Source organism: Pholis gunnellus (genome assembly GCF_910591455.1).
Source record: "Pholis gunnellus genome assembly, chromosome: 14".
NCBI lineage: Eukaryota > Metazoa > Chordata > Actinopteri > Perciformes > Pholidae > Pholis > Pholis gunnellus.
Genome location: NC_136541.1, coordinates 5,001,590 through 5,014,249, shown reverse-complemented (window position 1 = coordinate 5,014,249; position 12,660 = coordinate 5,001,590). Strand labels below are relative to the sequence as shown.

Below are 12,660 nucleotides of genomic sequence, written 5' to 3'. Positions count from 1 at the left end.
CAAGTAAAATACGTACTTTATATTAGAAAAAGCACGAATTTAGCCTTTCATGTATACAGAAACCAAATGGTTAAAAGTTTTTTTTTTTATTGTATTTTATTTCTTGACCGGAAGTCAGTCCGCCGCAGTAATGTTACCGCAGGAACAAGGAAATAGAAACATTTTTTGCAGCGGTTGCTCTAAAACAAGCCCCTCCTTTGCTGGTGGATGTGACCAGCTGTACACTGGAAAGAGGTATGTCTTTTTACTTACTATGGGAAATATTTAAACAAAAATCATCCACGTAACTGTTAATAATAACCACCTTTGTAGAGGAGAAACGGTGTAAAACATTTTACAATCTCGCGAAACCGGCCAGGTAGCTGTAACACAGGAAGCTAGCAGTAAGCTAACCACAGCTGTCAGATGCTCTGACAATGGTTGGCAGTAAATCAGCTGTATGAGAACACATATGGTTATTTGTAATACATGTATTTTAAGTGTGTAGTTGATACGTAGTGTTACGGGACGTGTGTTGCCTTCAGGGTCCAGTGTGTCCAGGCTTTGCGTTACAACGGACAACAACATGGGACTGCTGTCTGACCCGAACAGGAGACGGGCTTTGATCAGCCTGCTAACCCGCCTCAATGCCCCAATCTGGTGAGTTTTGTGTCTGAACGAAATCTCAAATGCACCAGTAAAAATAAATGCAAATGCACTTCATTACAATACACAATGTGCACGTATACTTTTAACTCAATATGATTTATGTTTTTTTAATTCTCTCCATCTTAGTGTGGTTTGCTACATGGCGGGCGTGGCCTGGTTCATGGGTTTAGCGTTTGAGCCGTTCACTCTGCGGACATACATGTCAGAGAACGCCATGGGGTCCACCATGGTGGAGGAGCGCTTTCCTGCGGGGGAGAGGGCGCTGGCCACGGGCAGAGAGTTCTCAGCCCATAAGAAGAAAACAGGGTAAGAAACACAATAAAGACACAACATGAATCTAAAAGTCAGTTTATTTACTCTGATTTGCTCATGATGACTGTTTCTAAGAGCATGGATCTGTGCCAAAGTCAGATTTTTTTTGTTAAATTTAGCCTTTATGTAAGTCTAATATTGGCCCTTATCCCACCAGTCTAATGTGACCAGTTGTTTCTCTGCAGGGGGATGCCAGTGGACTGGCTGGTGAAGACCATGCAGTCTCGAGGGCTGGAGGTGTTTACCCAGCGGTTCTCTCGCAGGCTGCCCTTTCCCGATGAAGACAAAGAGAGATACGTAAGTCTGTGATTGTGTTTTTTTGCTTTCAACAAGTGATTTGCATGTTTTTATATTATTTATCTGTATATTCCATGGTTCCCTCCTCTTCTCACTCCCTCCTCTCAGATGGTAAAAGGCACAAATGTGTATGGGATCCTTCGGGCCCCGAGAGCCCCGCGGACTGAAGCCCTGGTGCTGAGTGCCCCCTGCACCCCGGGCGATAACAACAACCAGGCAGTGGGGCTGCTGCTTGGCTTGGCACAGTATTTCCGGAGTGAGTACTAAACCCTAAACCCTCCCTCTCCACCGCTTGAATGATGTTGCTGTGGCCTCTCTTGTTTTAATGACGGCTGTGTTCCTCAACAGATCAGGTTTACTGGGCCAAAGACATCATCTTCCTCGTGAATGAGCATGATCTGATTGGTATGCAGGCCTGGCTGGAGGGCTACCACCACACCAACACTACGGGTAATCACCGGCATTCACCCAGTTACAAAACACATCAACAAATATCCCTGGAAGAATTCAATCCTCATACAAGTGACTGTGCCTCTAGGTATGGACTGGTCTCCACTTCAAGGCCGCGGTGGTTCGATCCAGGCAGCTCTGTCCCTGGAGCTCAGCAGTGATGTCATCACCAGTTTGGACCTGGTCCTGGAAGGCCTCAACGGCCAGCTCCCCAACCTGGATCTAGCCAACCTCTTCTACGCCTTCTGTCAGAAGATCGGAGTCCTTTGCACCATCCAGGGCAAGGTGAAGGCTTGTGATGCGATGCAGTAGAAACCTGACACGTTATCTGTTTGTTGAGCAGAACGGTCAGATAACTCCAGGTTGTCTTGGCTTTGACTTGTGTTTTCTCTTTGGTTGTTTCTATAGCTGCAGAGGAATGATTGGGACAGTGTGTCCGGCTACAGCCACGCAGTCCAGACCATGATGCTGATGGTGATGAAGCAGGCCAGTGGGCGGTCCTGGGGGGATCATGGCCTTTTCCTGCGATACCACATTGAGGCCGCCACCATCAAGGGCATCAACAGTTTCCGTCAGTACAAGACTGACGCCACCACCACTGGCAGGTCAGAACAAGTATCTACAATGTTTTTATTGTAGATCTTACCTTCATAAGCTGACACTTACTGACTGGTTTCTTTTTCTGTCTCTCTTAATATCCTCTAGGCTCCTGGAAGGAATGTATCGTAAGCTGAATAACCTCCTAGAGCGCCTGCACCAGTCCTACTTCTTCTACCTCATGCCTTCCCTCTCTCACTTTGTCTCCATCGGTTATTACATGCCAGCCTTCGGCCTGCTTGCCGTCATCCTGCTGCTTCGTGTATCCTTTTTCAATTATTTTACTCTGTATGATTTTATCTAAAAGTATGACACAAATCAGCATGTGTGTAGACCCTGATTGCAGCCCGTGTTATTCATGACGTATTGTTATTGATATGTGCTTGATTGTCATATTCACCCTTGACTATGATACAGGCCTTAGACCTGTGGGTTCAACTTGCATCTCCACCACCGAGAACAGAAGATGGAGTCGCTGACGCTGAGCAGGTTAGATAACAGAAATTAAGCTACCTACTGATCTTGAGTCCATTAAATCAGAACTTTAATTACATCTGCTTCCTCTCAGATCTCCAGTCCAGGAGTTCTGTCCGTGCTGACTCCCCTGGTGATCAGCCATCTGACCGGAGTAGCTCTCTACACCCTGCCCATCCATTTTCAGGAGGTGGCTGTGGAACACTTCCCGGTGTCTGAGACCGAGGCTGTGGTCCTGACAGCTATTGCCGTTTACACGGCAGGCCTGGCTTTGCCTCACAACACACACAGGTAGCTTCTTAACACCGACAACACTCCGATTCAGATTATTTCTATTTGAGGCTTTGCCAGAGGCATTGTGTTTTCGGGTTGTCAATCAGTCAACACGACGTCGATCCGTCCCATTCTCTAGAACGCGATATCTCTGGAGGGTTTTTCTTTAAATTTGAAGAATTCAGATGCTAAATATAACAATTTCACACAAATATCTAATGGGATCAAATTAAAGATTAAAAATTCCTATGAATGCTTTTTCAATCTTTTGTGAACATGTGAGAACAGATTAAAATGCCACGAAATGCTTCACATCTTGTAACGTGTAGAGCTTAAAGAGCACTGTGATGCTCTGTTTATTGAAGGCTCCTGACGGGTCGGGGGACCGAGCAGGGCTGGAAAGTGCTGAAGCTGGTGGCTGTGCTGTACCTGGCTGTGCTGCTGGGTTGCACCGCGCTCATCAACTTCTCCCTGGGCTTCATCCTGGCTCTCACCCTGGTGCCCGTGGCGGCCTTCGTCACACCCCACGTACCAAAGTAACGCGCCCTGCACGGACTCTTTGATCATTGTGGCTCTGTACCGCCACGCGTCAGTCAAATAACCTTACTGTCGTCTTCTCCTCCCCTCAGGGCTCTGTCAGCCTTCATCCTGGTCATCCTCAGCCCAGCCTGCACGCTCCTCTTTTCTGTCTTTTTCTTCCAAGAGTTGCAGGAGATGCCGGTCAGCTTCCTGGACGGTTGGATGCTCTACCTGTCGGTCATCTCTCAGGGCATCCTGGACCACGCCCTGTATGGCTCTCTGGTTTACCCGCTCATAGCCCTGCTGGTCTATCCTTGCTGGCTGCTTTTCTGGAACATCCTCTTCTGGAAGTAAATTGCAAGTCTGAAGGCTTTCATAGGGAACAAAACCCTCTGAGGTTGTCTCAGGTTTGTCTTCACTCGGGGTGTAACGTGAATGACGGTTAAATCCACTGGAAAGAATGCAGTGACCTTTTTTTGGACGTTTTGTTGGTATTTCACAATTAAAACCGTCGGGAAAACTCAGACTTTGCTCGATAAACGTGGACTGTTTTGTACTGAATATCTCACTTACAAATAATGAAGTGGAAGAGGGGACGATCTTTTCACAAGTAGCTATAAATGTCATGGTTGGATTGCTTTTGGTAAAATAATACGTTTTATGGATGTCTTGTGAATTTCTTTGTGGTACATTAAGTAAATGCGTTGGGTTTCTTTTAGCTCTCTTTTTTTCCAGGCAGGATGGTAATGAATGACAAGAGTACCAGCTGATAACAGCAAACAGGAAACCGCTGTTGAAATGGAAGAAACTACCTGGTTGGTCGGTTGGTCGGTTGGTCGGTTGGTCGGTTGGTCGGTCGTCTGTACATCTGCATCCTTTGAACAAGTCGTCACCGTATCAAATATTTTTATACTTGTTTTGATAACTTTCTTTGAAATATGTTTATTTCATATTTATTAATGCCAAATTAAAAGATTGAAAAGAACTTAAATTGTAACTTCAGTATTTTTTTTAAATGTGTGTGTGTATATATATATATATATATATATATATATATATATATATATATATATATATATATATATATATATGCGTATGTTATATGACATACTATACTACTATACTGTGACTAACATTTTTATAGCATACTATGCAATGGAATTTTCATTAAATGTTTATATTATACCTACTATGACAATCTTTACTACATTTTTATTATTTTATGACTTTCATGACTACACTGACATTTGTTTAATATTTTATGTCATACTACTGTATACAATGACATACTATGACTGTAAATTACATTCTAATATTTCTAATCATAAGACAAACTATACCATGACTCTTTTATCGCATAGTATACTATGACTTTTATGAATTACAATACTATTTTACACGACCTATTAATTACATTTGACACATTTTCATGACATACTCTGACTTTCATAGTCATGCTATGACTTTTTTTTTTTAAAGAACCCGTCTACATTATCATTTCTTTAGATTTAGAAAGTTCCCTCCAGAGCCACAGACAATAGTACACGAGTTGTACTCCTAACTTCAGCTATTAAATCCTTTCATCTGTGAACGAAACACAACTTGTCGATCAATTACTAGATACTACATCACTTATCTCAGAACAATGAGCAATACACAAACAGAATGTTAATTTCCATTATGTTTATTCGGCTGATGCAACTTTTTACAGTGTTACGTACTGAAAACAGATCATTCCATTGCTGTCACAGCTCACAGGGAATCGAGTAAAACTAGAGCAACTGGTAAAATGAACATTACTCAATGCATCTTGTTAAAAATAATACACTTAATACAATGTTATAAAAAAATAAAAGCACTTGACAACCCTGTAAATGCAACCCCTTCTCTTCTCAGCCATGCCTTTTATTTCTTTTAAAACCAACCAACAAACAAACAGGGTATTGCACAAGGCTTCACCTTTCCTCTCGCTTCACAGTCGACAGAACCTCAAAGTAGAACATTCCCTCAACTTCAGCTGCGAATGCAAAGAACTTCATCTCTCTCACCTAAAAATAAATATTAGGCCATCTGGGATGTCTGCGCACACACACACACACACACACACACACACACACACACACACTCACCCGGTAAAATAAATAACAGAGGTCTGGCCAAATTCAGATGTGTGTCATGGTCGTGTTCATGTAACCGGTCAAAGCTGAAGCTCTCTGTCTGCAGTTCATCGTCTGAGCCTCGACCAGCAGCTCTGTCTCATGCTACAGTGCTTCAATCGCTCCAGCAGCCAGAGGACTCTCAGTGCACTTGACAGTCGTTATGGGAGTATTTTCTTGTTTAGCATCCTCGCTGTGTGTGTGTGTGTGTGTGTGTGTGTGTGTGTAAGTGGGTGAGTGAGACATGGCGACTTGACAGTGACGATGGGCAGTCAGCTGCCGCTTAAACCGGATTCTCCTCGATCCTCTCTCCTTCCTCTCTCCTTTGTGAGAGAACATGAGACATAAAAAGAGGGAAAATGTAACACAGTAGTACAGAAAGGTAATGATCGCTAGACGCGATGCAGTACCTGCTGGATGTGTGTGTCGGGTCTGGCTGTGGCACAGATTTCGCAGCCTGGACGGGACGGCTTGTTGATGAAAGTGCATGAGGGACAAGCCCACTCCGTCTGCTGAGAGGAGGAGAGTTGAAACAGATTCAAGAAGGAATAATTTGGCTCATTACACTATTTTAAATATTTACCCAAAATCAAACACGCTCCTATATGCCTTTTCTTCCATCTATGTCTATATGTATTAGCATAGCTTAGCTTCATTACGATGCACACAGATATCATAAAAAAGTATGTCGGAGCAAAAGTTTAATTTCCACTAAAATCAAACTTATTACATTCGTGGCGACTGCTTCATTAACAGTATATAGACTGCTGTGCTGACATACCTGTGTTTTACTGGCTTTATTGGTATGATCATTCAGCTGCAGATTCTCAATGTCGAGGACATCTTTTATGTCACCTGGTCTGTCGCTTCCTCCACCTGTGCTCCCTGAGGTCGACAAAAACAGTTAAAGAAACATGTTTATAAAGCTGTACTTTCCTTAGTTTAAATGTATTATTTACAATGAGTCAGGAAATATTTGGACAGTGACATTTTTATCTGTTGTTTCTACTGCACTTCAGGGTTAAAGTCACTGTTCATGTCCAATTCAGATGAACAACACAGGAAGGCGCTTTGACCTCATATTAATAGTTTTAAGTCACAAGACTGCCTCCACTGTGACAGAACGGGTACGTTTTGTCCAACCCACCCTGGTTGTTGTGGGTTAGCCTCGAGGGCAGGGTGCTGTAACCCCTCCAGTCTTGGGAGGTGGGGCCGTTGCCCAGTGGGAGCGGTGGGGCGAGCAGGGCGCTCTCCAGGTCCTGCTGGAACAGCTGGCGGGTGACGCGGGCTTGTCGGGCGGAGATCAGGTAGAGGTACGCCGTATCACCGTCCTTCTGCACCCCGTAGGAGGCCAGCGACCTCGGCTCGGTGCACAAGCACTGACCGATCACCCAGCGCTGCACGCGAGGATGGAAACCGTACTCGAGAAACACCTGGAGAACGAAGAGTGGCGGGAGTCAGTGAATGAAAACCTACTTCACCTCTCAAATAATGGAGTTAAAAGACTATTTTCTAACCTGTTGCTTGAGTGCAGCCACGGTCATGTAAGGAAAGACTTTCACTGTGACACAACAGGACGACGAAACATCCTCCACTACCACAGATAAACTGCAACACAGACACGGCGCTATAAGTTGCAAAAACACAAAACCTGGAAGCAAGAAATCCTGAGCCCGACACTCCTCCCTCCTCACCTGACCGCTCCCTCTGCGTAGTTCTTTTCAGACAGCTGAATCGCCAGCGCTGCTTTTTGCCGAGCCAGAGCCGACGCGTGCTGCGAAGCGGCCTGAGTGTCACCGGCTTCAATCGCCCTGGCGAGCTCCAAGCACAGCTCCTCTAAAATAAACAAAAAGAACGGAAGCGCTGAAGAGTGACATTTTTAGAGCACGCGGAGAAAGAGGTGAACAGATAAACCCACCAGTGAGCGGCAGCGAGGCTGAGCTCCACTGCTCCGTAGCTGCTGCTGCTGCTGCGTCGTTGTGTCGGCCGTCCGATTCGCACAAGTTGATATTTGCAACTGTCAGAGGAGAAACAAAGACACGGTGTTTCAAAAGTGCTAAAAACAGGCTGTTGTCAACACGCTCCAGTATAAATAGAGATCACATCATTATTTGTTTTAACTGAACTTGGCTGATAAAGACCCACAAAACCCTTTAACAACAGAGAAAAGGTTTTCTTGTCTGAATTGTATTCAGGTCACACTATGATTCCCTCATTGTTTAACTAACACACATTATACTTAATACTTCCTTTATACATCCACAAGTCCCCATTTACAGTTGCAACAAGAATCTACCTTGAAAGATTCTTGCCAAAAGGAGTTTACCTCCTGATAGCACACTTAATGCTGGTCGCCTGCAGTGACAGGTATGCATCTCAACTAGGGACGCAGTGCACCCACCCTACGTCTAGAGGACATCTACCTGTCTGTACAGGCGACTGGGCACTTGTATTCTATTTTATCATCCATGAGGCTGAATTTTGATCTAATAAATCTGCCAATTTTTTGTGTTTTAAAAAAAATGTTTAATGTGGTTCCTTCTTTCGAAGGTAAATTATTATGAGAAAGACTTTGGATTTGTATCATTCTTAATTATTCAATCTGTGGTTTTCATCAGTTAATACAAACTAAAGATACAAATATGATGTGAAATAAAAAAATAAAAAAAGACTAAACGATTGTTTCGGCTGGACTACATTGACTGAAATATTCAATATAATCTGATGAAAAAGGACATTTGACACGAGACTAGTCAAGACTAAAATAGCTGACAAAATGAAAAGAGAACATTTTGACTAAACACAATGACGAAATGTAATCACTTTCCAGTCTAACAATCTGTTACATTTTCAACATCTGTCGAACAGAAAACACATCTGGTCGTGAATAAAAGCAGGTCGGGCAATAAAGAAATGGTCACACTGACCTCGATGCGCCTCTCTCAGGGAGGACATCACCACCGTGGCCCACTCCTCGGCCTCGCGGTCGCAGCGGAAGTTGAAGCGGATGCAGTCGTGAGGCGGAGCAGCAAGACGCATCTCGTGGCAGCGAGGAGATTTGACCTCGTACTGCACCGAGCGCAGATCAAACTCTGCGATGAACTGAGGGAGGCATGAACAACTTAAATTAATAACTTTTACAGAAAGAAAACACAGAAAACATTTGTCAAAAGTCAATTAATCCAAATTCAAAAGTTCTAATTGTTTGATTTCAAGTCCAGTGGGCATTGGAGGGCTGCAACTATTTTCATTAGCGTCTAATCTGCTTATTATTTTTTCAATTAGTCTTTGAAAAATGCCCGTTATAATGTCTTAAGTCCAAGGTGACATTTTAAATTAATACTTTCATCAAACCAACAGTCAAAAATTCAAAAGATATTCAATTTACTAGCAAATCAATAGATATTCACATACAAAAGTATCAAATAGGTGCATATTAGTTTCCCATTTGTGGACTAATCCATTAATCATTGATCATTTTAGCTCTAAAGCATGAAGGCAGCTTTGGGCATTTGCAACTACACATTGCTGACGACCTTTTCTTCAGCATCTATATCCATTAAATGTATTATGAACACGGAAAACAGATAAAGTACAAAATGTGGGTGAAAACTGCAATACACTTTGCAAGAGTATTAGCATGAGAAAAGGATATAATCCCCCGACAAATGAAAAACGCATAATCTCTAACGTTCACCGTGGCTCCATTAGGGCGCTGAAGTCTGTTGTGGGAAGAGAAAAGCAGCAAAGAAGGATTCTCCTCCTGCCAGAGAGTCTATTTATACTCCGATATGATTGTGTGCGAACAGTCTGCCAGCTCAGACAGACGAGCTGAAAGGAGCTGGGATCAAAGTGAAAGTATGCAAATGAAGAAGCGTCTCAGTGTCGGGGGGGGGGGGTCTGTCTGCTTTGAGATTCTACCGAGATGAAAAGCCCAAAACCAAAGCCCGTCAGATGTTTTTTAGGATCACGGCAGAATAATGAAACGTGTCAAAACAAAGCGAGTAAAGTTTGGAATTTGGGGAGACAGACAGAGTTCAATGTAAGGTCAACTTCACACACAATCAAGAACGCCCGTCTGCAGGGAATTAACAGTAATCAACCCCAATACTGAGAGAGAAGAAGAACTCTTTCTTGTACCGAAATGTGTCCCAGTGGGGCCTGTTTCACTTCAGAAGGAAAGTTCAGTGGGGTTGTATGAGGAACTTGAAGTATTACGACAGGAGATTGTGGTCGTCATGCCCCCAGAGAAACAGACAGGAGGACCAGCACTGAAGCAAAGCACTGCTGTGTGTGCGCTGTATTTGAAGCCTTCTGACGGGGAGCTGAAGACACTATATCGTCCTCTTCAAAGCCACCAGACTTCTTTGACAAAAACAGTCATTTTACCTCACAGAACACGGGCGTTGATGGTCGACCGCTGCCTCGATCCGTTGGTTAGTTTGTGTTTTAAAGGGTTAGTTCAGATTCACCAAAGTCACACAAGCAAACTAACCAAACGTAGAACAGCAGCGTTCATGTTCTGAAAGGTAAAAGTCATGTTTTTGTCAATGGAGTCCTGTGGCTTTGATACAGATTTTATAAAGTGGGCCTGTTCTTAGGTGGCTGAAATACGTTTCGCTGCTGACCCCGTCCACAGCAGTACAATGCTCTGCTTCCTTACTTCCCCAAAATATACATTTAGTTTTTATTTTTAAAAGATGTTTTGAGGGTCCTGGACCGCAGCAGTAATCCTTCCTGTCAGTTTACCTGTCAAGAGGAGAACTACTCAACCTGTTAACACAGTTACAGAACGTGTCTTTGGAGTAGATTGGTAAAGTCGGAGCGCATAACACTGATGACAGTCTGCTAATGAAGCGTAGAGTTTGAAAGACGTTTACTAGGAATTAGAAGTTAGGATACTTCAGCTTCTGCTTCTTCAAAGGTGACCACATAACAAAAAACTGATCTTTCTTTTGTGAGTCCCCGACTTTAAAGATGCTCCTTTAACAGGTACCACACTGGTGGCTCTAGAAGGCTTTAATGCTCTTTATTAAGGAGAAACTCGTCACTTTTCACAGATATTTACCACTCGCTGCAAATGAAATGTTAGGTCTGAGGGGGGCGCCAAAGGAATCGTGTGTTACATCAAGAGAGGTCATCCTCTGAGCAGAGGAACATACAAGGACGTCTCAGCTCGTCAGACTCAGCTTTATGGTCTTAAAAAGTAACTGAATCAAAACATATTATCATATTTTATATCTTGTAAAAACAATAATATTTTACGTAGTCACATCTTATGCATATTCATTTAATTTTCTCTGTAATATTGTGATATTTTAATATTATTTAGGTGGAGGCTTCAAATAAGGCTTTTTGCCTCTTCCTGCACTGTGATATTATTCATCTCTGTTATGTTGGTTTATTTTTATTTTATTGTTTAAATTGTGCAAAATAAATAACTAAACTAAACTAAAACACATGTTAACATTGACATTTCTTACGACCATTTCATGATTGAAAACAAGCAAACTATTGTTTCAATCAGCCCTAATCTTACAAGGCCGATGCTGAGATAGAGCGTCGACTGTTTGGGACTAATTTAAATAATGTTAACACGCTCTCTGGGTCCTGGAAGTTAAGCTATCAGCACAACATAGTGAATCAGTGCTAATGACTCTGGCGACAGCAATGTGTTTTCATACACTGCGACTAGAGTGTGAAGGTGAAGCATTAGATGTTCTCATTGGATGATAGAAAGAATTTGAAGGGATGACAACACAAAGAGGGACACGTGTCATGACACTTGCTTTATAAGCTTGTCATGCTGCATATGATCAATCCAAGGCCTCACCTGTAAGAACATCCTCTGATGATGTTATGAAATTGAATGTGTACTTATGGGAAGACCGAAAATGAAAGTGAAACAAAAAAAAACTAGAGTATTAGTAACTAAAAACATTGTCTCCATCGTACAATAGCTCCTCAGAGTACTTGGAGGAATGTATTGGATGTTGTGTGAATGAAACCTGGTGTGATTTTATCCCTAAATCTGAATCTGAGGAGCTGGATTGTAGTGCTCCATAAAATGGCGTGTTCAGGCCTTTACCGGTATACAATATGAATGTGACTCGGGAAGGTGGTTCATCACAAGCATATGTAAGCGGGTAACGACAGCACACCTTGTAAACAACACAGGTGTACGTGTGAAATCTCACCACACTGCGGTTTCCGCTCGTGTCTCGCAGCGCCAGTCTGAACTCTCCGGCCCGGCTCGGGTCCATGCTGAGCTGGAGCCGCAGAGCCTCGCTGCCTGCTCCGGGGAGGCACAGGGGCCGGATCCCGGAATGGCACACCGAGACCCGGACTGACATTAAAACAGTACTGCAGCACGGAGTCAGCGCAGGCCCGCCGCTGCATGCAGCCTGTTGGGACGGGGCAGGGACCGGGGTCGGGGGAGCCCAGCCGCCGGAGCTGAGCGCCATGTCCGCGGACTCCAAAAGCAGAGTGAGGATGTCTGAAGCCCCGCGGCAGGTGTTACTGCCGCCCCGCTGCTTCTGTTTGGTTCACCGGTGTCTGATGAGAGCGCGTTTCTTCGCGGGCAGGCTGTCGTTGTCTCCTCGCCCCGTGAATTCTTCCATAGCTACCCGACCCGAGTGGACCGGAGTGAAATAAAAACAAAACAGGAAGTACGGCGGTACGTCTTTTATTTATGTCCGTGGAGAAACTTGGCCGTGAAACATCCGGACATAATAAAGCACTTCTCAAAAGGATATAAAAAGTACAGTCGAGGAAATATAGTGTTTATATATTAATTTCAATTTAATTTTGTTTGTTTTTTTTAACGGCAGAGCAACAGAAGAAAACAGCTGTAGATTAAAATAACCACTAACATTTGTTTAAAAAATAGAATAATCATTTTTTATTATAATGAGGCTTAATTAGTAAATAAAAT

General features: G+C 43.4%; 2 protein-coding genes across 3 annotated transcripts; one reads left to right on the top strand and one right to left on the bottom strand.

Annotated features, from left to right (window-relative positions):
* Window positions 1-184: 184 nt before the first annotated feature.
* On the top strand, window positions 185-4,587 carry gpaa1 (glycosylphosphatidylinositol anchor attachment 1). The gene is made up of 13 exons (XM_079173737.1): window positions 185-234; window positions 525-639; window positions 775-954; window positions 1,146-1,257; window positions 1,366-1,513; window positions 1,606-1,707; window positions 1,796-1,992; window positions 2,116-2,312; window positions 2,413-2,566; window positions 2,722-2,793; window positions 2,873-3,069; window positions 3,417-3,587; window positions 3,681-4,587. Exons 2-13 carry the CDS (start codon window positions 566-568, stop codon window positions 3,922-3,924), a joined length of 1,848 nt encoding a protein of 615 aa, XP_079029863.1. The 5' UTR covers window positions 185-234; window positions 525-565; the 3' UTR covers window positions 3,925-4,587.
* A 657-nt stretch (window positions 4,588-5,244) lies between these two features.
* On the bottom strand, window positions 5,245-12,376 carry sharpin (SHANK-associated RH domain interacting protein). Of its 2 annotated transcripts, none has more exons than XM_079173517.1 (9): window positions 11,924-12,376; window positions 8,654-8,828; window positions 7,645-7,743; window positions 7,421-7,562; window positions 7,244-7,334; window positions 6,874-7,159; window positions 6,508-6,611; window positions 6,137-6,238; window positions 5,245-6,049 (listed from the first exon to the last, which is right to left on the bottom strand). In XM_079173517.1, the coding sequence occupies exons 1-9, from the start codon at window positions 12,188-12,190 to the stop codon at window positions 5,999-6,001; spliced, it is 1,317 nt and encodes a 438-aa protein (XP_079029643.1). In that variant the 5' UTR covers window positions 12,191-12,376; the 3' UTR covers window positions 5,245-5,998. The 2 variants fall into 2 exon arrangements, with proteins under 2 accessions (XP_079029643.1, XP_079029644.1); XM_079173518.1 differs by having other exon boundaries at window positions 6,137-6,235.
* Between the last annotated feature and the right edge of the window lie 284 nt (window positions 12,377-12,660).